At 43.6% G+C, this 25,854-nt stretch overlaps 1 protein-coding gene across 1 annotated transcript in view; it reads left to right on the top strand.

Moving 5' to 3' along the window:
• CUL4A (cullin 4A) overlaps positions 1-25,854 on the top strand; it is a 75,725-nt gene that overhangs the window by 41,358 nt on the left and 8,513 nt on the right. The window contains exons 10-17 of the mRNA XM_045007429.1: positions 2,329-2,447; positions 4,806-4,998; positions 6,504-6,608; positions 11,054-11,164; positions 12,074-12,159; positions 13,148-13,255; positions 16,141-16,254; positions 17,542-17,647. Coding sequence (XP_044863364.1) covers positions 2,329-2,447; positions 4,806-4,998; positions 6,504-6,608; positions 11,054-11,164; positions 12,074-12,159; positions 13,148-13,255; positions 16,141-16,254; positions 17,542-17,647 — 942 coding nt within the window. The remainder of the gene's footprint in view (positions 1-2,328; positions 2,448-4,805; positions 4,999-6,503; positions 6,609-11,053; positions 11,165-12,073; positions 12,160-13,147; positions 13,256-16,140; positions 16,255-17,541; positions 17,648-25,854) is intronic.

The raw sequence follows: 25,854 nt of genomic DNA, 5'->3' as shown, positions 1-25,854 counted from the left end.
CACATTTGAGTTCCTTGAGGCGTCTTGGGTGAATACCATCTGGTCCTGGTGACTTATTACAGTTTAGTTTATCAATTTCTTTCAAAACCTCCTCTAATGTTACACCTCAATCTGGGACAGTTCCTCACATTGGTCACCTGAAAAGAATGACTCAGGTTTGGAAGTTTCCCTCACATCCTCTAAGACTGATGCAAAGAATTCATTTAGTTTCTCCACATTGGCTTTATTGTCCTTGTGTGCTCCTTTAGTATCTCAATTGTTCCGTGGCCCCACTGGTTGGTTAGCAGGCTTCCTGCTTCTGATGTACTTCAAAAAATGTTTGCTAATACTTTTTGAGACTTTGGCTAGGTGTTCTTTAAATTCTTTTTGGGCCTTCCTAATTATATTTTTACACTTCATTTACCAGAGTTTATGCTCTTTTTTTCTATTTTCCTCACTGTTATTTAACTTCCACTTTTTAAAGGATCCTTTTTGTGTCTCACTGCTTTTTGTACTTTGTTGTTTAGTCAAGGTGGCACCTTTTTGGTTCTCTTACTATGTTGTTTAATTAGAGGCATACTTTTACGTTGAGTGTCTATTATGGTGTCTTTAAAAAGTTTCCATGCACCTTGCAGGGATTTCACTTTTGACACTGTACCCTTCCTCATTTTTGTGTAGTTCCCCTTTCTGAAATTAAATGCTATTGTGTTGGGCTGCTGTGGTGTTTTTCCCTGCTACAAGGATGTTAAATTTAATTATATGATGGTCACTATTATCATGCGATCCAGCTATATTCACCTCTCGGACCAGATCCTGCTCCAGTGATGAATATTTAATTATATGAAGTAAAACAGCTTGAACAGGAGCGATAGAGAGACCCTGTAGCCTGATTTATAGGTTATGTATTAATTACATTTATTACTTGAGAATTTCACCGTCACCTTTCCCCTCATCACCAGCAGCCATCATTCTGGCACATCCCAAAAGCTACATCTTTCTCCTACTACCCATAGGCTGGGATGCAACTTTTGTAATATTTTATGCTGATGCCATTATGTCTGGTGCATATTCAGTAGGGGTTTCTTCCCTGTTCCTTATTTGTATTTCCTTACCTTACTAATGTTGGATTGTCTTTCTCCTATACGTTAGTAAGTTGAGATTATTAATATACTATCATATACGTCAATTTGTTGCCATGAGCCTCTTGTTGTTAGGTATCTGCAGATGTAGCTAATTTACCTTTTGTTGTTGCTATGTACATCAATTTGTCTCTATGACATTCTTGTGGTTGGACCCATGTTCCTGTGATTGAAAATTCCCCTTAAACACTCTATTTTCAGCTCCCCTATATTTGGGATAGTCCATTGGGCCTTCTATCTATGCCAAAGTTCATAGGCCTCAAGCCTTATTTATGCCAGCTATGCTCACTGCTGTGTCTTACAGGATACAGGCCTGTAGGCAAAGGTTCTGAATTCAGGGTGCAGAGGGTGCTGCTGCACCCCCTGGCTTGAAGTGGTTTCCATTATATACAGGGTTTATAGTTTGGTTCAATAACTCTCAGCACCCCCACTATACAAATTGTTCCAGCACCCCTGCCTATTAGGTTCCTTGCATTACTGCTGAATATAATAAAGGCAGAATATAATAAAGGCAGAATATAATGAAGGCAAGACAGTGATTATAATAGTGGCAAGCTAGCCCTATGGGCTGCCACCCCCACCCACCCAATACCCATTAGCTCAGTGATCAGGACACTCACCTGGGAAGTGGGAGACCAGCGTTCAAGTCCCTGCTCCAAATCAGACAAAGTAGAGTTTTGAACCCTGGTGTCCTTCATCCTGGCTGAGTGCTTTACCCATGGGGCTACAGGGCATAAGGGGGACACCTCTCTTCCCCTGCATTGGTGGACCTCACAGGTGAGAGAGGCAGGGGAATTCCTATATTATTAATCCTGCTGGGATTTAGGTGTGAGCTAGTTCTGGGCAACAGGATTTAGCTGTGTTGACGTCCATCAGCAGAAATGTAGGTCCTATGGGGACTTTATCGGTGGAAACATAGGCACTTAGGGCATTTAGATGTGTGCAGGATTAGGTGGCAACTGAATGGGGTGTTCTAAGAATCTAGATTTTGGACTTTGCTGCCTAAAGTGGCAATTGGGTGCCTAAATCCCTTTGTGGATCTAGTCCATAGACACTTGTCAGTACTGAGCATAACTCTTCTTTACAAAAGAAATTGTAGCTGCCATAATGTTATAATTGTATTGATTATTTCATAGAGCCCACATACCCTCTAGTCTGTCTTTAACTGCAATTATATCACTACATTAAAGTTGGTTTATTCTTATTTTAGGACTTGATAATCTGCTTGATGAAAACAGAATATCAGATCTCACCCAGACATACCAGCTGTTCAGCCGGGTAAAAGGTGGGCAGCAGATCCTGTTGCAAAACTGGAGTGAATACATCAAGGTATTTCAAACTTTATTGCATCTTACTGTCCTCATATTTATGCTGTCCACAGTGGAGTGACTGCTTGGCTTTTAAAAACAAGTAATGAGAACCAATTAAACACTCAACTGTGTTCATGAACATTATATTTTAAGCAGGTATGTGGGGTTTTTATTTGTTTTGTTAATGCACTGATTTTGTTCAGCAATATTCTGAAAGCTCATGTGATGAGAAACCACAGTGCATACACATTTTGATTTAAAATCATATTTAGGAACTGTTTATTTTACAGGACTGAACAGTGCAAACAGGTTTTTTAAAATCAGAACTTCATATGAGTTGAGAAAATGTTGGGCTGGAAAGTTGGCTGTGTTTGGTTCAAAATAAATAGTTCTCAGTTCCTCCTGACACTCTACTCACACTCCTTTTGAAACTACTGGAACATCAGATCTCGGCTGATACTTCCATCAGCACTGCAGATTTGTTATGCTATAAATAATTGCTGCTTGTTGTAACAGTTAACAGGCTAAAGGTTTTTTAAATTATTATTTTGAAAGTGAAAAGAATTCTCTCAAGAATCTATTTTGGTGGCACTTAGAGGTCTCATCTCCATTGTGCTAGACATTGTACAAACATACAACAGTTTACTCATCCTGAAGAACTTGCAGTCTAGTGGAGATGCTTTCAAATTGTAACCTTAAGCTGGGGCTGACTGTATGATAAGAAAACATTCCAGTGCAACTCTTGGAATCATGTGTCTTGCATCGTGAGGTAGTATTATGGAAGGCATGTCCGAAACATTATACCCTTGGTTTCCCAAATGCTAGTCATGTCATTGGTTGTAGCCACTCAGTTATCGCTTCCGAGATAGGAGAGAGACTGATGGGCATTTGAGACTGTGTACTCCAAGGGATAGTGAGAGAAAATCCCATGTGAATAGGATGACCTGATGCCCCTGAAAAGTTGATACAGTCCAGATTTTAGGACTAGACTCCCCTTTCTGGTCAGGTTTTAATTAACTTGTACATTTCCCAGTTTTGAGGACTCCTGGAGGTGGAGTCCAGGGAGCCACGAACACCAGGAGGAAACTGGTCAAGTGTTGGTGAATAGATGGGGGAGGGGTCAAGTCACAAGGAAGGTTTGACAGCTTTGGAGAGGGTGAGTCCTGGGGGTATGAGAGAGTGTATAGGGCAAATTAAGGTACCTGGGACCAAATCTCTGCTCTGCCACAGACTCGCTCTCTCTCTGACCTTGGGTAAGTCACTTAGTCTCTCTGTGCCTCAGGTCCCCATCTATAAAATGGCGATGGCACTTCTCTGCCACTCAGGGTGTTGTGTGGATAAGTACATTAAAGATTGTAAATTGCTCAGATACTACAGTAATGGGGGCCACGTGAATACCTAGAGATGTGGAGTATGTGGACATTGGGAGCCAGGGGTTGGATTCAGGCAGGATCAAGGCAGTGTATCAAGTATCATATCTATGAATTATTGCTATGGCTAGTTAAATGTTAAGAGGGAGGTCCGAGTTGTCTTGCCTTTTTTGGTTTTTCAGCTGTTACAGTGGCTAAGATAGAAGCAAATGTTAAAATATGGAGCTGTCATCCTGCTGCATCTGAGCGGTTGTCCCAGTTTTTCACTTTGGAAATCTGGTCACTCTCCTTGTGACAAATACCAGATAACATTCTTAAGCCATCTTAAATAGTAGGTCAATCAGACACTGGTTGTGTAGACTGTCTGATTCAATAGATAAATAGTGTTGTTATTCCACTGGAGAGCTGGGCACAAGTAGAAACAAGATAAGAATAAAAAATGATAAAGCAAGAATTTTGTCCTTACGAATCAATAGCTCCCACCCACCCCACCCCAGCCTGATGACAGCTCTGTTTTTCCACTTTTGTAGCCCTTGTTGACATTAGAACTTTGGAGTGACCAGAAGCAGCTAAATCATATCCAGTTATTTCTGCAAATAAACAGTTCAGTGGGATTAAAAAAAAAAGTCATGCAAAGTTTTTCATTACATTGAACATTCTTGCTACACTTTTCCACATACTCTTTCACGTAAATCCTGTATTTAACTGTAAACTTGTGTATGTACAGTCTTGTCTAATACGTAATTTTTGTTTAGTTTCTGTTTTAAATGTAAGTGATCTCTTAAACATTGTTGTTTGAAATCCATTAATGTGTGTTTGGATTTTTTTAGTTTTGTGTTTAAATTTCAGTGCATCTCATCATTTTTAATAGCTTTAAGATTTCAATTATTATTAAGCACCTCTATGATAAATTTTTCCAATTGCTAAATTTCATAAGGTGTATGTGTCTGTGGGGGGAGATAGGTAGCAATGAAGTATTTGATTATCAAAAGTGTTTGTTTTTACAGAACTTTGGGACAACAATAGTGGTTAATCCTGAAAAGGACAAGGATATGGTGCAAGAGCTACTAGATTTTAAGGATAAAGTGGACCATATCATAGAAGCGTGCTTTCAGAAAAATGAGAAATTTATAAACTTGATGAAGGAATCCTTTGAAACATTTATCAACAAGAGACCAAATAAGCCTGCAGAATTGATAGGTACAAAATACTTTTCTGTAAAATATTTCTAAAACCTATAGAAAGCGTAATAATATAAAGCATACTGAGTATGCTAGTATAATAGCAATGCAATGCATAGCTCACTGGAAGAATTGCTTTTGGGATACCAGGCAAAAATTAGTTTGGATATGTCATGGGATCCAGGTAAAAGTCTGGATGTGTTTATGTCAGGTGTGTGCTCAGTCACGTGAAGGAGCATGTTAACTCCTGCTATTGCTGCAACCCTACTTGCTTACATTGTGACTGATGCTGACAGTTGCTTAGAAATCCGTGTGGCTAATTTCCTAAAGCAGAGTAAGTTGCTAAGGGGGAAGAGTAGCTATTAGAAAAATAAATTTAACTGTATCTTATGGATGAGGCTTATACTGGTGTTAAACTTCAGTTTCCCATACAGTCTGACAGTCATTGCTAAGATAAATGTGCCTAAGAAGGAAGAAGTAGTGGATTTTTTTTTGGTTGTCTAGTTGTTTTTTCCCCTGAGCTAAACTCAGGAGAACACCAATTTTAAAAACATTCAGTTACAGGAAGACTGAGTTGTAAAGAAGAAAATTGTTCAGCACCTCAGAAGTCAGGAAAGGGAAGCTTAATCAGTTAGTGTACATTAGACAAAGAGTATTTAAAATGTTTCAGAATAAGTAGTATGGGGACAGATCCACAGGTGGTGTAAATTGTCGTAGCTCTGACTTTGAAGTCAATGGAGCTACTGCAATTTACATTAGCTGAGGATCCGCCCCTTAGTTTCTGTCTATACCACATTGTTTTGCTTTTGCCTGCTAACCTGAAAAATGGCTTTCTAAAAAATAACCTTACATAGGAAAGGTGACTGAATACCATTTGACACATGCAAAGCAGTGATATGGGCTTATTGCCACTTGTGGGTACTGTATCCTCAGCTGTTGCAATGGCTTCCTTCTCATCCCACTGACACGTAACCTAGTAAGACCCAGAATAGGGATATTCATATGGCTTTCTATACCTTAAATTAAAATTCATTGCGTAATTATATTTTTTTCTACCATTATCAAGCTACTAATTCAAAAGCATCGCTTCTGTTTAAGTTTTGGTGAGAGCCAGAGAGCACGGTAAAGGTCTACAAAAATAGTCGTCTGTGTTGTTTATTTTTGTTTCTCATATAATACATTCATATGCATTGCATAATTCCAAAACATTGTCTATCAACAAGTAATGTTCTTGTAGTGAACATAACGTGAAGATTATTGTGTTTTTAATATATTAATTTTAAAGCTAATTTGTTGCATTAATCTTTATCTTGGTCAGTTCCTTTGTGGCATAAATTTTTCCACTAATAACGTAATACTTGAATATAATTCCACTGATTTTGGAGGAGGGAAAATTGATTATAAAACAGAACATTTGGCATTTCACCAGTGTTTTAATATCTAATAATATTAAAAGTGGAAACATTACAGTAATTTTAGAGGGATTTTTATTTTAAGTGCCTCAATTTTTTTATTTATTTGTAGCAAAACATGTGGATTCAAAGTTAAGAGCTGGAAATAAAGAAGCAACAGATGAAGAGCTGGAAAGAATCCTTGACAAAATCATGATAATATTCAGATTCATTCATGGTAAGAAGGGTTTAAAATTGATGTGATTAAAAGATGATCTTCAGTGCTACTGCTAGAATTGTTAATTGATTTAGTGCAGCAGTGACAAACTTGTTATGTGTTTAAGAGTCTATAAACTGGGTCTACAAAATTAGAGACTGATGTTAGTGGGAGTTCTGCACAAAGACCACAGGTTAAATGTGGCCTCTGACCAGGAAGCTGATAGCATTTTCCCCCCTTCATGGTTTCCTTCCACTGGGGAGCCCAGCGAACAGTGGCTCATCCTTTTCATCCCCAATCCCTCCCTTACATAAGGATGCAAACAGAATGGGTTAAGGTAGAGAGAAGAGAGGATGTCACTGTAGTGCTCGACAGCGTACTGCAGTGCACTTTCCAAAAATGACCCTGTACCAAATAATAAAAAAGATAAGCACTTTAGCTGGACATTTCTGCTAAAATGAAGAGCAGGAAAAGCATATCACCATGTCTAATTGAACGACCTCCTGGCTGGGTTTTTTTTGGGGGGGCGGGTAAGGGGGGGCTAAATCCTAAATTTCTGAACTAGAGAAAAAAAGCTTTTTATGTCCAAATAGTGGCAGTTTATAATATTGTGCCGTTTATATAGGGGATGTAGGCAGGGCTGCACTCTTTTTTACCCCTCTTTGCTCTTGCTATGGAGCTATTTTCCAGAATTATTATAATATAGCAATCCAGACAGCAGATGTTCACCATAAAATAGAACTGTGTGCAGACTGATTTTTGTTTGTCAAAACCAAAGAAAATCCTGGCAGAGGTGATGAAGGAGGTACATATTTTTGAGGCTAAGAGATTAATCTTTCTTAATTTGATATGCTAAATATGAAACTGAGACTAAATTTTTTGTTTCTTTCTTTTAATATATGTATATGTATAATTTTAAAATTTTTAAATGAACAAAAAGGCTAGGTCAAAATACTAATTTTTGTGAAATCTAGTACATAGGTCATAGCAGGACATTAAGGGCACGTGTTGCTGAGTACTCAAGTTTCTGGGTCTTGGCCCTTTAAGGACAGATATTCTGGGACTTATGAAGGGAAATAGCTGTGACTATATCTCTGAGCAGAGACTCCCAAGCTCTCCCTGCTCTCTCCTGGGCTTCTCACCCACTAATAAAGTGGCATAGTTGTTCTATACAACCAAACCACTCTATCAGTGGGAGACAGGCCCAGGAGGTGCTTGGGAGTCTCTGTGCTGGGAAATCTGAAGTAGAACTCCTGTGGTAGCATTGGGTTCCTCTTGGCAGATCCTAATGAAGGAGTCTGCTATGCTTTGGGGGGGTAGAATACTTTGAAGAAGCTATGTATTGCCTGGAGGAAAAGTGAACCCTGCATCTGAAACATACTCTGCACCAAGGGGTGGTGGACCCTGAAACTTAAGGAGAGGATCTGGGGGAGCCCTGATGGAAGGGGTGAAGGCTTGTGGATATTCATATATATCTTATGTTTCAAAGGACTATTTGCAGAGCCCAGTGAGAGGTATACCAAAAGCCTGAGGAGGAAGTGTGTACAGAATGGGTTTTCTGAAACATATAGAGAGGCGTATTTTGTGTATTAATAAACCAGACTCCAGGAGGGAAGACGATGATGTTTTTGACAAATACAATTTTGTGTGAGTGAGTGATAGCAGTTGACCAAGGGGGGAAAATAAGTCATCAGCTGCATTTGGACACCGAAGAGGGAAGCAACCATATCACAGTGAATTAAGGAGAAAATCCAAACTACAAAATTGTTGTGTCCCTTCAAGGTCTTTTTAGATCATTTTACCGACCTTGTTCCAGAGAAACTAAATCTGAAAGTCATGACTGGCACTCTTACAAGGAAGCCCCAGCATGGTGGAATACCTCCACTGGGCTTATGGGCCATCTTGAACTGTGATGGAGGTCTAGACCAGGAGTGGGCAAACTTTTTGGCCCGAGGGCCACATTGGCATTGAGAAACTGTATGGAGGGCCGGGTAGGGAAGGCTGTGCCTCCCCAAACAGCATGGCCCCTGCCCCCTATCAGCCCCCTCCAACTTCCGGCCCCCGACTGCCCACTTCAGAACCCCTGACCCATCCAACCCCCCCTGCTCCTTGTCCCCTGACCATGCCCCAGGACCTCACCCCCTATTCAGCCCCCCCCACTCTCTGTCCCATGACTGCCCCCCCCCCCCGAACCTCTGCCCCATCCAACCGCCCCCTGCTCCTTTTCCCCTGACTACTCCTGGGGACCCCCTGCCCTTATCCATCCCCCTACCATGCTTTTCAGAGCAGCAGAAGCTTGCAGCCAGCCACGCCCCTCATGCTGCCTGGCAGGAGTGGCAGGCCAGAGCGCTGGCAGCGTGGCAAGGTGAGGCTGCAGGGGAGGAGGGACAGCAGGGGAGGGGCCAGGGGCTAGCTTCCCCAGCCGGGAGCTCAGGGGCCGGGCAGGACGGCCCTGCAGGCAGTAGTTTGCCCACCTCTGGTCTAGTCCCTCTCAGAAGAGTTCAATCTACAAGATCACCTTTATCCATACCATTCACTTCTAGGGAAGCTTCTTCTGCTGTCCCTCTACCTCTTCCTTTGTTGGAGCCTACAGAAGAAGGGAAGATAATGGGGGAATCTCTTCATGCCCCCTGCCCCAGATATTTCCTTTCTTCTCTGGATGAGGCTGTCACTCTGGAATCAACATCTCTTCTGGAGGATTTTAAAATTCCAGGGCTTTTTGCGAAGCGTGGCCATACCTTTGGGAGTACAGGTGGTGCTTGTACAAGATAACCCACACAAGCGCCTAGATATCTTACAGGTCCCTTCCCCGAGAACGATCACCCTTCCCATTAATGAAGCCTTTGCTGGAACCAGTCAGTTCCCTCTGGCAGATGCCAGCCTCTATCCCACCAACTGCCAGCAGGTGACCAGGCGCTATCATGTTCCTCAGCAAGACTTTGATTATTTCTTATCTATCCTACTCCTGATTTCCTTGAGATTATGGCCACTACTAAGTGTGCCAGGCAGTCTCACCCCAGAGACACTAACAACAAGAAGTTTAAAAGACTGGACTTGTATGGCAGAAAGGCCTATACCACTGCCAGCCTTCAGATGAGCGTCAAATTACCAGGCACTGTTGTTTAAATACACTTTTCTTAATTGGTCGGCAGTGTCCAAGTTTGCAGACAAGTTGCCTGAGGAGTACAGAGAAGAATTCTTGGCCATTAGTTTCTTAAAACCTCACTGCCTGAACATCGCTTCAAGCAGCCATTGATACAGGTGATGCTGCCTCATGCTCCTTGGCTATACCTATCTTGATGAGATTCTCCTCTTGGCTTCAACCCTCTGCCATCCCAAGGAAGTTGCAAAATACAATAGGAGATTTAGCATTCAAAGTGTTTCCCCAGAAAATGGATGACGCCATGTGCACCTTGCAAGATCCCTGAGTGACATCCTGTCATTGGGGGTTTACACCCCAGTAACAAGAAGAAACCATTTAAACCTGTCGTCCTACAAGACCTCTTAGCAGATGTCTCAGGATACTTCCAAAGGAAGGTTTAAATCTCCTAGAGATGTCTTCAGTCGGATTCATCCATAACAGGCCCTTACCAGACCACTGCAGCTTTGAAGCAATTGTTTTGACTACTCCATTGAGGACAGCACACTGACCCATATCTCATCTCCCTCCCTTTGAATTCCACCTCTCTCTCTCTCTCTCTCTCTCTCTTACAGCCTTAGGAAGCAGATCACATCATACAACTGGGTGTACAGCTGTAAAAGAGGAATACTTCACCTAGTTCAGCTCCTTCCTCTTCCCCAGTCCACCTTCCCTGTCATTTTTAGGGACCCATTTCACAAGACAGTATTGATTCCAGAAGTGCAGTCTTTTTTTGGAGCTGGGAGCAGAGAGGAGGTTCCTTACCAAAAAGTTTTTTATTTCCAGTACTTCCTGATTCCCCAAAATCTTGTGGTCTTTGTCCCATTCTAGACCTCAGAAAGCTAAACCGGTTCATCAGTAAGATCAAGTTCAGGACAGTCACCTTTGCTTCCATTATCCCTTCCCTAGAGATTGGTATACTGCCCTTGGTTTGCATGATGGTTACTTTCATGTGGCAATACATCGTGGCCACAGAAAGATTCTTCGGTTCATAGCAAGCAACAATAACTACCTTTACACGGCGCTTCCCTTCGGGTTATCTTCGACCCCAAGAATCATTGCCAAGTGCATGATGGTGGTGGTAGCCCATCTGCACTGCGTAGGTGTTCAGATATTTTCTTACCTGGGCAGTTGGCTAGTTCGGGAAAGATCAAGTGCCCATGTCCAAAACAGCATCTTTGTCATCAGACCGCTGCTGTATAGATATGTAACTGTTTTCCACTTTTCAGCAAGTCAAGAGAAAGGACACTTCTGTATAATTGAAGATAAGTAGTAAAGGTGTAATGTTTGATTTCTCAGGATTTTTTGTTGTTTTCTCTCCATACAGGTAAAGATGTGTTTGAGGCATTTTATAAGAAAGATTTGGCCAAAAGACTGCTGGTTGGAAAAAGTGCATCAGTAGATGCTGAGAAGTCAATGCTGTCAAAGCTTAAACATGGTGAGCAGCTGCAAATGTTGAATTTTTTACTTCCTTTAGGTTTTAAACCTGAACCTTTATTTATATTTATGTTTAAGTGACTGGGCCAGATTTTCAAAAGATCTGAGCACTCTACGGCTCCCACTGTTCAGAGTAGGAACTGCTGATTGCTATGTACTCGAGGAAATGTGGAAGTTTTATTTAGGTGCCTAAATGGGAATGGAGTTCTTTTGGAAATCTGTGACATTAAGCTGTACTGTGCTTTTGGGACTTTAGAGAACAGACTAACCTTATAATTTCTCTGATCTATCCAGAAGAGGGCTGGACATTACAGAGCACATGGTCTGGGGAAAATTTGGGACTGGTAGTGTGTTGTGGTCACCCTGAAAGTGTCATAACCAAAGCTGGTGGAAGTCAGAATGGGGCTATAAATGGGCTGCTGGAGTCAGAGGGGCTGAGTTAGGGCTGTCTTAGCACACAGACACTCAGGGTGTGACCTGCATGCTGATAGGCTGACTGTGAGTGTCCCTGGTTGGGAACTACAGCATCAAAGCATTGTGAGGCACCCAGGTTTGCAGAGCAAGTGGTGATACAACCCCTCACTGGTCTGGGTTTGCACCTGAACCCTGTCACAGTGGTATAGTTATGCAGGATTTGCACACAGCTTGCTATTTTAACTAAGGTTTACACTTCAAGCACTTGTAAAATAGTTTGAAGTGATTTTCAAGTGAAAAGGCTGCGAACAATTGTAAGGGAAATAGAACAAAGGAAATTGTAAAGATGAGTAAGAAGCAGAAAAGGCAGGAGCCTCAGCTTATCTGGATTTGCATCCCAGGGACCGTCACACTAGCCCAACATTAAGCTTAAGCCTTTATTACTTGTTTTATGTTTGTTGTAATCATGGAAACTTTGCTTTAATTTATGTGACAGAATGTGGTGCTGCTTTCACCAGTAAACTGGAGGGAATGTTCAAGGATATGGAACTTTCAAAAGATGTCATGATTCAGTTTAAGCAGGTAAATTTAACTTCACTTATGCATGGTATATTTACACTAGCTAAGATGATGCCACATAATTGTATTGAATTAAACAGTGACAAAACAGATTTTCCACAGATTGTTTATAGTTCAGCGTATCTGCTGGGACGTTATTTGACCCTACATTTTCATTTGATTTTGTTTTGACACTTAATAATAAAGCCTGAACGTAGTATTGCTACTAAATTTATTATTAGACCCATCTCTAAAATTGATTTTAAGACTCCATTTTATCATGTGAGAATTATTGCCAGGTTGTGACTAGTTTAGTATGAATGACCTACATCTAGTGATGAATGTTCTTGTGCCATACAGACTGGATTGTTGCTGTTATGTTCTCTGGATGCCCAGCCCAAGTGCTGTCTAGACTGCATTTCTTTCAAAATGTACTATCGTTTATCATCTTAACATCCCTCAAATGTTTTTGTATGGATTCTTTAAAATTCTTTTGACTTTGAAGTCCTTTAGAAGAACAGATCTCATAGATAATCATATTGTCTGTTTTGTTCCCAACCATTCACTATGTTCTGAATTGCCTACGTATGTAGTAGTGTGCCTTTGCATGACTTTCAGACAGTGGGAGTTAGAGCATTTTCCAGCTGTGGACATCACCTCTAGAAAACTTCCTGATACTGTCCATAATTTCCAACTGGAATCAGTATTTTAAAAAATTAAGAGTGCCTATGTTTGCTGTAGGAATTATCACAGATTTTTATATTGCACAGTGTTCCAATGAGAAATGCTTTATAAATTCAACTTTGGTTTATAGTCAGCTCTTTGGGTGTTTTAATGACTTGCCGGAATTAATTCATTGTGCCAAAATTAATTCACTGTTTAAAACAAAAAAATCAGTATTCCAGATATTAATAAAGCCATATATTGATTTACTTTTCCAAGTTTATTTTTAATTTATTGTGTTAGCAGGATTTTTAACAGGTTTGAGTTTTTTAATTTTATTTTATTTTAGTATATGCAGAACCAAAGTGATCCAGGCAATATAGACCTGACGGTAAATATACTTACTATGGGATATTGGCCAACCTATACACCTGTGGAAGTCCACTTAACTCCAGAGGTGAGTCTTTTAGAACAAGAATTTGCAGTCTATCATGGCGGAGGGCTAGGAATCTCAATATTTAGGTTGCCCTACACATCCAATTATAACGGTTTTCAATTACGTATAACTAGACTAGTATTCCTGAGGGAATTCTGCGCCAAAAAATTAAAAATTCTGCACACAATATTTTAAAATGCTACAAATTTTGTCAATAAATGTGGAGGGTCCAGCATGGCAGTGGGGAGCACAGGTCACAGACTGCACAGAGGTGGGAGATCACCCTGAAGCCCCTCCCTCCCTCAGGACCTGGACTCAGTGGTGAGGCTGCACCCGACCCTGACACAGCACAAGGGCCAGGCCTGTCCCAGAAATACCCTGGGGCCCTGCTCCTCCATGCCAAGAATACTCGATGTAGGCTGGCAGGTTCAGCCCAGCAGGATCCCAAGTGTGGAAGGGCTTAGTGTGGAGAGATAGGGTTCTTTGTGGGGCAATCTGGGCATGGGCGGCTTGCTGGGGGGGATCTGAATGAATAGGGGCTCATTGGGGCGGTTCTGGGTGCAGAGGCAATGGGACCATGCAATGGGGTCCAGATGAAGGTGGTTGGGGATCAGCAGGGGGGTCTGGATATACAGGGCTCTGCAGAGGGGGATCCAGGTGCTGTCTTGGTGGTGCTCACTGGGGTGGGGGTCTGGGTGCGGGGGGCTAGTCGGGTGGTCCAAGTGCAGGTGAGGCCTGTTGGGGTGGGGGTTTGAATGCGGGGATTGGTCTGGGTTCAAGAGTGGGGTCCAGATGCAGAGGGTGAGGCTTGGTGGGATGTGGGTTCAGGTTTAGGGGGTTCTGGGTGCAGGGGGTGAGGCTTCAAGGGGCAATCTGGGCATGAGGTGGGTCCAGATGCATGGGAGTCAGGTGGATGGGGGAGCAGCTCCCTGTACAGTGATCCCTCCTCGCTATGGCTGAGAAAGAAGAGTGGGGGGTTGCGGAGTTTCCTGCAGCCGGAGAGTTTGCTGGGGGTGGGTCTGACCCAGCTCTAGGGGAAGAGGAAGTCCTGTCCTGCCCAGCTGGGACTAGCTGCTGAACCTTGCACAGAGTAAGAGCCACTGTCCGGGCCATCCCCAGCCCCTTTCTGCGCCGCCCTTTCCCCCGCTCCCCCCAGCTGCTCCAGATGCCCGAAACAACACACCCACGCTGCTGGGGAGCAGCGCATGATTATTTTTGCAGCTTCCCTGTCAGAAAGTCATTTTTCTGCAGGGAAGCAAATAATTCTGCGCACATGCAGTGATGCAAAATTCCCCCAGGAGTAAACTAGAATAGGTCAAAACTTCTCACATTTCAAAGGTGGGTGGGGGAAAGGAAGTGGTTGAAAATTCACAAAATGGTTAACCAGCCAGCCTTCAGAACATAAAATATTTAGGAAAAATATTATGAAAAAAACATTTTGAAAACAATAAACAGCTTATATACATGCCTGTTTTACCAGATATAACCCATCTTCCACGTGGAGAAACTGGTAGGTCTTTCAAATCCCACCAGTTGAGGTTCTGTGGCCTGCAATGTGCAGGAACTCAGACTAGATCGGGGTGGGCAAATTTTTTAGCCTGAGGGCCACATCTGGGTATGGAAATTATTTGGTGGGCCATGAATGCTCACGAAATTGGGGTTGGGGTACAGGAGGGGGTGAGGGCTCTGGCTGGGGGTGTGGGCTTGGAGGTTGGGCCAGAAATGAGGAGTTCAGGGTGCGGGAGGGGGCTCCAGGCTGAGGTGGGGGAGTAGGGTGCGGGTGGGGTGAGGGCTCCAGCTGGGGGTGCAGGCTCTCGGGTGGGGCTGGGGATGAAGAATTTGGGGTGCAGGAGGATGCTCCAGGCTGGGACCGAGGGGTTCGGAGGGCGATCCGGGCAGGGGGTTGGGGTGCAGGCTCTGGCTGGGGATGCAGACTCTGGGAAGCAGTTGGGGATGAGAGTTTGGGGTGCAGGAGGGTGCTTCAGGCTGGGATCGAGGGGTTTGGAGGGCGGGAGGGGGATCAGGGTTGGGGCGTGGGGAGAGACTCAGGGGTGCAGGCTCCCGGCAGCGCTTACCTTAAGCAGCTCCCGGAAGCAGCGGTCATGTCCCCACTCCGGCTCCTGCACGGAACTGCAGCCAGGCAGTTCTGCGCACCACTCCGTCCACAAGCGCCGCCCCTGCAGCTCCCATTGGCTGCAGTTCCCGGCCAATGGGAGCTGCGGGGGCAGCGTGTGGAGTGGAGGCCCCTGGCTGCCCCTAAACGTAGGAGTCGGAGTGGAGCTATGCTTACACTTCTGGAAGCAGCGTGGTGCGGCCCCCGACCCCGCTTCCCGGCTGGAGTGGTGGAGCGGGGCAAATGCCAGACCCTGCTCCCCAACGGGAGCTCGAGGACTGGCTTAAAACGGTTGGCGGGACGGATTTGGCCCGCGGGCCATAGTTTGCCCATCCCTGGACTAGATGATCACTATGATCCTTCTGGCCTTAAAGTCTATGAGGACTTGGGAGCAGAGTGCAAAATGGGAGTGGGGCTTTTCAGAACCTTCTCTCCTCCTCTTCCTCTGACTTCGTTGCATGTGGGGAACAGATGATAGTAGGCCTAGGATGAAAACTCCACTTTGGTATATGTTCTTATTCTTTTAATGGGAATTTGGTTTTATCTTAACTAAAATTTATTTTGTTTCAGGAAAATTATATTATTTGAATGTTTGGCATCAATTTTTGCTCTGTTTAACCTGGCACCAATGTAAATGAGGGCAGATTTGGCCCTTGAACTTAACTTTTGTGTAAACTTTGATTTTAAATATTAAGATGAGCCTAACACATTACTGTGAAAATCAGTCTGATCGATTACATTGGTATAAGATAGGTTAACTTCCCCCCCCCCCCTTTTTCTTCTTTGTTTACAGATGGTTAAGCTTCAAGAGGTATTTAAGACCTTTTATCTTGGAAAACACAGTGGTCGAAAGCTTCAATGGCAGACCACTTTAGGGCATGCTGTCTTGAAAGCAGAATTTAAGGAAGTATGTTTGCTTATTTAATGCTTAATCATCTGCTTTTAAATAAAATAACGTATTTGGCATCTCTTGCCTTTTTAAGCAGTACATTAATAAAACAATTTTTTTTGCAGAGAAGACTAGAATCTAACAATTGTCTATATTAACTATTTATAAAAGTGTTTGTTTTCTTTGCCATTTATTTAGAATGTGGTATCTTAGTTAAACATGTTAAAACATCTTTCAGCAGTCACTGTTGTGGGTCAGTAAGAAGTCTCATTCATTGATGAAGAGAAGCCTGTAGCAGGCAGGAAACTAAAAGATTGGGGTGGAAATATTTGTAATAGTATTTTGAAGGAACTAGTGATTGAGTATTAGCTTTAGCTATTACAAAGCCATGCTAAAAAGGTATCAGTGGTATAATTTAATGAATATGGTTAAATTTAAATGCTTTTGAATTATTAAAGTTTTAAATAACTGAAATGTTTCTTAACATAGCTTTTGTACTATGTCATGAGATATCTTCATCAGTAACATAACCTCATTGTACTCTGATGTTAATGATGACTAGTTATAAATGCAAACTTTAGAGCCATGGGATCATGTGAAGTTAAGATGACTGACAAGTTTGTAACTGAAAACAGACTTAAAATGTTTGTGCATGGAGATCTTGAATTATTAATCTCCTTCCCATTGCCTAATTTTACAAACGCCACACTTCTGTTAACGCTGTTGCTGCAGAATTGCATGAATTAGAGAATTTGTTCATGTTCTGTCAAGTTTTATCTGACACTGATATCTTTCATGTTAGTTTGCTTATCTCTATTAAACAACACATTGGGTGAAATTCTGGCCTCATTTAAGTCAATGAGAGTTTTGCTATTGATTTCATTGAAGTCAGGATTTCACCCATTGTGTGTACCTAGAAGAAAATGCTGTTAGGTGAATATTGGGCTATGCAGGTAACCTGTTGGTGCAGTACACTACCAATATAATGTCCAGGATTGGTTGGTTGGGGTTTTTTTTGTTGGTTTTTTTTTTGCGGGGAGGTGTTTTTTTGTAATTTGTCTTGCTATTGTTACAGTTCCTTGGCACCACATTCTAGGATACATAATCAGGCAGCAGAATCCTTTTTAAATACACATTTCTCTTCATCTAGAAGCTATTTCTTGACAAATTGTATAATCTATAAATTATTTATCAGTTGTTTTTGAAGTTTGGCACTCTATAGAATACAGTTGATACTCTGAATGTTGTACACAACTCTAGAAATCATTTACAGTTACTTGTGGGGTTTTTTTGTTCCCTTTGTAGGGAAAGAAAGAGTTTCATGTGTCACTCTTCCAGACATTAGTGCTGCTTATGTTTAATGAAGGAGATGAATTTATTTTTGAAGAAATTAAAATGGCTACTGGTGTAGGTATGAAAACTTACTTCATGCATCCATTATTTTCTTTCATTTGAATAGCTTCTAAATATGACTTTGGATATAAAAGTCTAATTTTAAGTACAGCAGAATGTTGCTCATTTCAGTAACTTGCACTGGCTATTAAGATACTTTTGTGAATCAGCGAGTATGTAAATACTAAAAAGATGAGCAAAACATACTTCTACTACTTAGATAACATTGATACTTCATAAATGTATTAGTAAATGATCTGTAGTATATTTTGTAAAACTGATGCATTCTTACTAACAAGACCTCACTACAGCTTTTTTAATTCTTTGAGAAGTAGAGAGAGACTCCATTTTTTTGTGTGCAGATTATTAAGGTTCTATTGTAGTTTCAAGTATCATACTTTAAAATGACCTTTTTAGAACAATTGCATTAGTTTTGGTTTGGAGAGGGGGGTTTGAATTAATAATGTCCTTGCATGATTATCCATGTGTATTCCGCTTCTGGTGCGCATGAGCACCCAGGGCACAAGATCAATTTTTTTTTTTTAATACCAATGCCTGTTGAGACTGTGCCTGTAGCCCACATGCCCTCTGGCACTCCATAGCTGAGGGCATAAAGGGCAGAGCAGCTGCAACCCCCTTCCAGTTACTTTTTACTACCCAGGGCAGCAAGATGGATCCTCTACGCTGTCCGCATCTCTGCACACTGCACTTGTTTTCTCTAGTTTTTAGCTAGTGTTCCTTAGTATACTTCAGCTTATAGTTAAGTCTGTTGGCATAATTTTTTTTAAAAAGGAAGAAAAAATGAGAAGACAAGCTCTTCAGCTTCTGAGATATTCCCAGTGCGAGATCCCCTGGATATGGTGCAGTTGAAATCCCCAGGATTCAAATCCTATCCCTCTTGTGTGGTAGCTATTCCTATCAATCCTGGACACTCCATGTGCTGCTTCTGCCTCTATGAAGTATAGACACAAGATAAATGCTTGATATGTTTCTCTTTTTCAAAGAGAACACACAAAGAAAGGGAATCCTGCCAAAACTTTCCATCTTGGAGAGATGCGTAAGGGCATTATCTGAGCCTGAGAAGAAGACAGCCAAACTAGACCAGTCTCTGTGAGTGCTCCAGTAAGTCTCGGGTCTACCTTGAACTTCAGGGCTCACTTGTTGCCTAGAGAGAGCTTCTAACCCAGCCTCAGTTCAATCTTATGAGGCAAGAGGGAGGAAAGAATACTGGTTTCATTGGAGAGACAGATTTCCCTCATCAGCACTGAGTAAATCCACACCAGGGGGCAGTTCAAGGCTCAGATTAAATACTGCTAATGTCTCTGCACCATTTTGTCACCAGATGACCTCAGCACTGCTTTTGGAGCCTGTTTCTGACTTTACCAATACTGATCGATTGACCACAAAACACCCAGCATTGATACACCCGTCACTGACATCCAAACACCTTGCCTTGGCACTAGAGTGCTCCATACCATCATTCATAGCACCCACCACACTACCAGCTGATCTGGAGGACAAGCTCGCAGTCCTAATGAGATTTGCAGTATTGATTGACTTGACAGTAGCCAATCCGCTGGAGTCACCATTGCAGACAACTACTAGGAAACTCCTAGCTCTGGTGCCATCTGGATCCACCATCTCAATTTCTGCACAGGATACCCTTGGGCCCTGAACCCATTGTGGTATCTTCCTTCTCTCCATACCCCTAGTTTAAGCAATAATGGCCATGCTGAGCCTGTTTGGGGATGCCACCCAGTAAAAGACTTCATTGGTTCCCCTGCCTCCAAAGCCAGGTCTGTGTCCCCTCTTAATCCATCTCAGGAAGGTCAGCTGGTCCACTATACATCTCAACATCAGTACCAGGACATAGAGCAGGATAGTCTATGTGAGACAGATGTCCAGCCTATCTCAACAGTGATATTGTCATCTTCGCTTGATGCTGCTGCCCCCCTTACGTCTGGCAATGCTGAAACAAACTATCTGATCTTCTAGGAGCTTCTCCAACAAATGGCAGTTACCCTGGAAATTGCAGTAGAGAGAATGCCGGAAAGGTCTCACTAACTTCTGCATCCAGTGTTCCTTGGGCTCTGATAGATTGGCGATGCCAATAAATGAAGCCTTGTTGGAACCAGCAAGAGACCTATGATAGACCCCAGCTTCAGTGGAACCCACTTCAAATAAGGCAGATAGGTGCTACCAAGTCCCCTTAAAGGAATTTGGTTACTTCAATAATGACCTCCACATCTGGATCCTTGGTGGTTGCAGCCATCCATGGGAGGTCCAAACACCAGGGACCACCCAAAATGACACCATGGCACAAGGACCTGAAGAAACTTGAATTCTTTGGCAGCAAGGCCTGTTCCTCAGGCTAGCTTACAAATGCCCATCTTGAGCTACCAAGCATTCCTAGCTAAATAGAACTTACTGAATTGGGACCAAGTGTCAAAGTTCAGAAGTCTCACAGGATCACAGGGAGGAACTCAAAGCTGCTGTGGTAGAAGGGTAAGTGGTAGTAAGTTGCCTTTGATGCCTCAGACACAGCAATTACAGTAACTCCTCACTTAAAGTCATCCCGGTTAACGTTGTTACGTTGTTGATCAATTAGGGAACATGCTCGTTTAAAGTTGTGCAATGTTCCCTTCTAATGTCGTTTGGCAGCCACCTGCTTTGTCCACTGGTGGCAGGAAGAGCAGCCCGTTGCAGCTAACTAGTGGGGGCTTGGAACCAGGGTGGACCGGCAGCCCCCCTATCAGTTCCCCGCTCCCCTAAGTTCCCTGGGCAGCAGCTGCCCAGCAGGCTATCAGTTTGCCGGCAGTTGAGCTGTCCCTCCCCCCACTGCCATGTGCTGCTCCTGCCCTCTGCCTTGGAGCTGCTCCCCGAGACTCCTGCTTGCTGTGAGGGGGGGAGGGGAGGAAGACGAGGGCTGTCAGGGTGTCCCCCTCCCCTGGCTCCTGCACCCCGCTTACCCCGTCTTCCATAGAGCAGGGGACACACACAACAGGGTTCAGGACAGGAAGCTTGCTGGCAGCAGCCAGGGTCTCAGCAAGCTGATCTACTTAACAAAGCAGGGAACTTAAGGGTAGAGTCACTGTACTTAAAGGGGAAATGCGCATCTCTCTCTCACACACAGGGTGTGTGTCTCTGTCTGCAATGCTGTCTCCCCTCCCTCCATTCCTGCTGCCTTGCAAAGTGTGAGAGTTAACCCTTGAGGGCTCAGCCAATTGCTAGTTCATCATTTAGCAGTAAGGCATTCCCTGGGAAATATCCCACCCTCTGACTCCTCCATCTCAACCAAGCTTCACAATCATCATCACTGTGTACCAGTATTAAATTGTTTAAAACTTATACTCGTGTGTGTGTGTGTGTGTGTAGTCTTTTGTCTAGTGAAAAAAATTTCCCTGGAACCTAACCCCCTCATTTACATTAATTCTTATGGGGAAATTGGATTCGCTTAACATCGTTTTGCTTAGTCGCATTTTTCAGGAACATAACTACAGTGTTAAGTGAGGAGTTACTGTACTATGCATAGAGCCTCTTGGTTGCAGTCGTCCAATATTCCAAAGAATTTCTAAACAACCATTAGGACCTGCTCTTCAAAGGCTGTGACCTTTTCAATATCCACACAAAAGATCTTCAAACTTTAAAGGATGCAAGGGCCACCTTATATTTTTGGGGGTTCTAAGCTCCGGCTCCCAGGACAAAGCAATACAGGCCACAGAATTACCCCAACCGAAAACAATCTTCTTCCTATTACTATCCCCAACACACACTTTTTCAGCTTCCTATCAGCAGCTTGATGGTACAGTTGAGAGTTGCATAGCACTGTAGAATATTTTCCTCTCCCGTCATTTGGGAACAATCTGTTGTTTTTTTCAAGGAAGCCTGAAACAGGTAACCTTGGCTCAATGGGTCCTGGAAATCATGAACAAAGGGTACTCCATCCAGTTTCAGGGACCCCTCTTACAATACTGCTAAGGAGGGAAGAAGACTCTCTTCTGCAACTCATAGTAATGGGAAATGTGTGTGTGGGATTCCAGGCCAGGGGGGTTCATTCACATTACTTCTTAATCCCAAAGAAGAAAGGGGGATGGTGTTCCATTCTGGACCTCAACAAATGCATCCATTGTTTCAGGTTCAGGATGGGAACACTAGTTTTTATAATTCCTACTTAGATCCTCAAGACTGGTTTATGACTCCTTCATTTAGGATGACTGTTTCCATATTGCAATTCATCCAGCCCACAGGAAATACCTCACATTCCAGGTTACCTTCAATATAGAGTGCTTCCCTCCGGTCTACACACAGTTCCAGCATATTCACCAAGAACCTAGCACTGGCAGCTCACCTAAGGAGACAAGAGGTGTAAGTCTACCCGTACTTTAACTGGTTGATTTGGGGCAGTCACCTCAACAAGTGATCAACTCCATCCATTTGGAACTCTTCGCTACTCTGGGTTTCAGAGTCAACAGAGAAAAGGCCACGTACACCTCTACTCAAAGCATAGAATTCACAGGAGCTTTATTGGACTCCCCAGTGGCAAATCCTGCCCATCACCGGACAGGTTCCTCACAAATGAACGGCCATACTAGGTGAGACCAAAGGTCCATCTAGCCTAGTATCCTGTCTTCCGACAGTGGCCAATGCCAGATGCTTCAAAGAGAATGAACAGACCAGTAATCATCAAGTGATCCATCCCCTGTCACCCAATCCCACTTCTGGGAGACAGAGGCTCTGGACACCATTCTCAACCTTACTGAGCAACTTGAGAGTTATCCAAAGACATCAGTCAGGACATTTCTCAGGCTCATGGGACAAATGGCCTCCTGCACTAAATAATGCAGTTTGCCAGACTTCACTTATCCCCCATGCAGGCATGGTTATGACCTGTTTATCTACCCAGCAGACACCTCATAGATATGACAATCATGGTCTCTCAAGAAGCCCTCTCTTTGTTAGATTGGTGGAAGGATCCTGTACATGTGCACAGCAGAGTGCCATTCTTACTGCCTCTATCCACTAAACAGCTGGTGACTAGATACATCCACTCTTGGAAGGGGAGCTCATCTGGACCATTTTAAGATGCAGGGACTATGATCTGTCCCCCACAAGAAGTAAATCTCCACATAATATCCTAGAGCTAAGAGCTGTTAGCCAAGTCTGTCGGGCATTCCTACCCACCGTATTCTGAGGAACCACAATCCAAGTACTGAAGGACAATACTACAGCAATGTACTACGCTGGTAGGCAGGGAGGGACACTCTCATTACCTCTCCGACAGGAAGCAATCCATCTCTGAGACTGGTGTATCAGCCTCCAAGTAACACCTTTTGGCCCTACATCTTTCATGTTTGCAGAACATCCTTGCAGATGAGTTCTGCACATGATACACAAACATAAGCATTCAATCAAGAACACATTTCTGCAAGACAGCTACATCTACAAATGAGGATGCCCAAGGATAGACCTGGTTTCCATAGATTAGAACAAAAAATGCCAAATATTTTGCTCTAGAGGAGGGTCTGGCCTTCTGCATTCCCTGGATTTTGGGACTCATATTTACCCACTCATTCCATTGATACAGAGGATCCTGCGAGAGCTCAAAAAGGATGATAATGACAACGCCAGCATGGTCCAGACAGCTCTGGTAGTCTGAGCTGATGAGCCTGTCAACACAGCCCCCAATCACACTTGTGGTTCAGCCAGATGTAATCATACAAACTGAGGGCCAGATCCTACACTCAAACCCAGCATCACTGCACCTTGCAGCCTGATGCTGGCTGGCTAACAGCCACAGACAGAATCTGCTCCATGGAAGTCCAGAATGTTTTGGTTTGTAGCAGAAATGATTCCATTTGAGTAACTTATTCAGCTAAATTGAAGAGGTTCTTTTTTGGGCAATGCAGAAGCACCTACTCCCACTAGAAAACCCAGCAGAAACTATTACTTGCTGGCTCTAATGCATTTGGGACTCTGCATTACTTCTGTGGAAGTCCATATGATGGCATTTTCTGCTCATCCTCCTATTGAAGATCTGTCTTCACAACAGTTGCTAGGTTCCTCAAGAGCTTCATGTCTTTCTTCCAGTCTGAGAGACCCTGTCCCTCTGGAACCTCATTGTGGTATTATCAGGGTTAATGAGGCCTCCCCCTGAAACTTTTATTTACCTGCTCTTTATACTACCTGTCTGTGAAGACCACCTTCTTAGTGGCTAAAACCTCATCCAGAAAAATAGGACAGATCCAAGCCCTCAAAGCAGGACCCTTTTATACAGTATTCCATAAGGGCAACGTGACATTAGGACCTCACTCAAAGTTCTTTCCTAAACTTGTCTCAGATTTTCACCTGAATCAGATGATCCACCTGCCTTGTGCTAATCTGGGGAAAGTTAAATTTCACTTTAGATGTTGTTGGGATTCTCTCATTTGGACAGAACAAGACCATTCGGGAGCTTGCCTAGACTGTTTCTGGCCTTTGCTGAGGGGATGAAAAGTCAGCCTATATCCACCTAAAGACTATCTAAATGAAACTCAGACTGTCTTGCTCTGTGTGTGTGTTTGGACTCACCTGTGCAGATAGGAGCTATTCCATCAGAGCTCCAGCAGCCTCTGCTGCTTCTCTAATAGGCATCCCAATATCTGAGATTTGCAGCAGTTACCTGGAATTTTGTCCACACCTTTGCCCAGCACTACTTCTTGGTATAGAACTCCAGGTCTTACACACACTTTGACAGAACTGTCTTAGACATTCTTTCAGTAGACTGTGATCACCCACTTTCAGAACATGATATCACTGCTTGTGAGTCACCAGAAGTAGACATATGGACATCACTTGAAGAAGAGTAGAGTCGTTACTTACGCTATAGTAACTGGTTCTTCAAGGTATGTTGTCCATATGTACGCCATGACTCGCATGCTGTATCAGCTGGATTCTGTTTTGGTGAAGAGTGGTTGCAGCCACTCCCCCTTTACATTCTCTTCTATGCAGCACCAGAGAGGCTATGTCTAGACAGCAATGTAAGCCTAAAGTTAGTGGGACTCAAGTCAGCTGACGTGTCAGGGAACCCTGGGCTTTAGCATCTACACTGCATTTTAACCCTAGATTAAGAATTTTCTGACCCGTGCTCAAACCTAGGACTCTGAAGTCCACGCTGTAGTGCACAAATCTGAGTCAAAGTAACCCTATCCCAGTAACCCTATGCCTAGCACCCCCACCACCAGTGTGGACACTGTAGCCCTTCAGTGTAGCACTGTGGACAAACTCTCTTGCCCACCCTGTTTCCTAACTGCGGTGGTGCTATTAACGGGACTCGGGTGCCCATAAGGAGCACCAGTTCATAAACGGCATAAGTAGCTCCTTTGGTGGCTGTCTCAGTAGAACAACTGCAGTTTGAGAAGGCTTTCTGCTGAACTATCTAATCTGAAAATTGGGCTCACCAGCTCTAAGCTGAGTCATATGGCAGGAAAATGCCCATGTGCATCTGTTCTGAGGATAATTAGAACATCAGTCTCTCCAGGACTGTCAAACTATTAAAATACAACTTTGCCATTCTTAATTTTTTAAAGTAGGAAGTCTGTTTGTTTTGAAGTCTGACATAAAATGAAGTTATCAGAGGAAAACACACAGACACAGCCTGGCTGCTGCCGGCTGCAGAGTCATGAGGTGCATGCCCAGGGCTTGGGGTGCAGTATGCTCCAGTAGCCCCTGAGGATCCCCTATCTCTGCTCCTGCCGCACCCTGTGAAACAGGGATAAAAGATCCCCAAGAGGCTGCAGGAAAGTTTTGGGGTTGGCTCCCACTCACCGCCCTCACAGTGCACGCTGCCTGGCCGTCCCTGCCACACAGCGCAGGTAGAGGGACCCAGGAGCAAGGGCCATTGCGCTGGCTGCCTGCAGTGCTGCTGGCTGCCTGCAGTGCTGCTCCTCTGCTGCCAGGAACTCTGGGATATATCTGGAGGACTTTTGGGACCTAAGTCAAGCTGGGGCCACATACCCACAGGAAACCAATAGGGCTTGCCCCTAGGTCCCAGCTTAACACAGGCTTGGACCCTCCATCCTGGCAGGGTCCTGGGACCTTGGGTCTGAGCCCTAGGTTAGCACATTTGCAGTATGGATACAATGGGTGTTTGGCTTGAGCCTGGTTTCAGACCTGGGCTTAAATTGCTGTGTAGACATACCCAGAGTGTACAGGATACATCTGTGGCCTCAGCAGACACTGCTATTCAAA

Source organism: Mauremys mutica, chromosome 1 (assembly GCF_020497125.1).
Source record: "Mauremys mutica isolate MM-2020 ecotype Southern chromosome 1, ASM2049712v1, whole genome shotgun sequence".
Taxonomy (NCBI): Eukaryota; Metazoa; Chordata; order Testudines; family Geoemydidae; genus Mauremys; species Mauremys mutica.
This window is presented reverse-complemented; position numbering and strand designations above follow the sequence as displayed.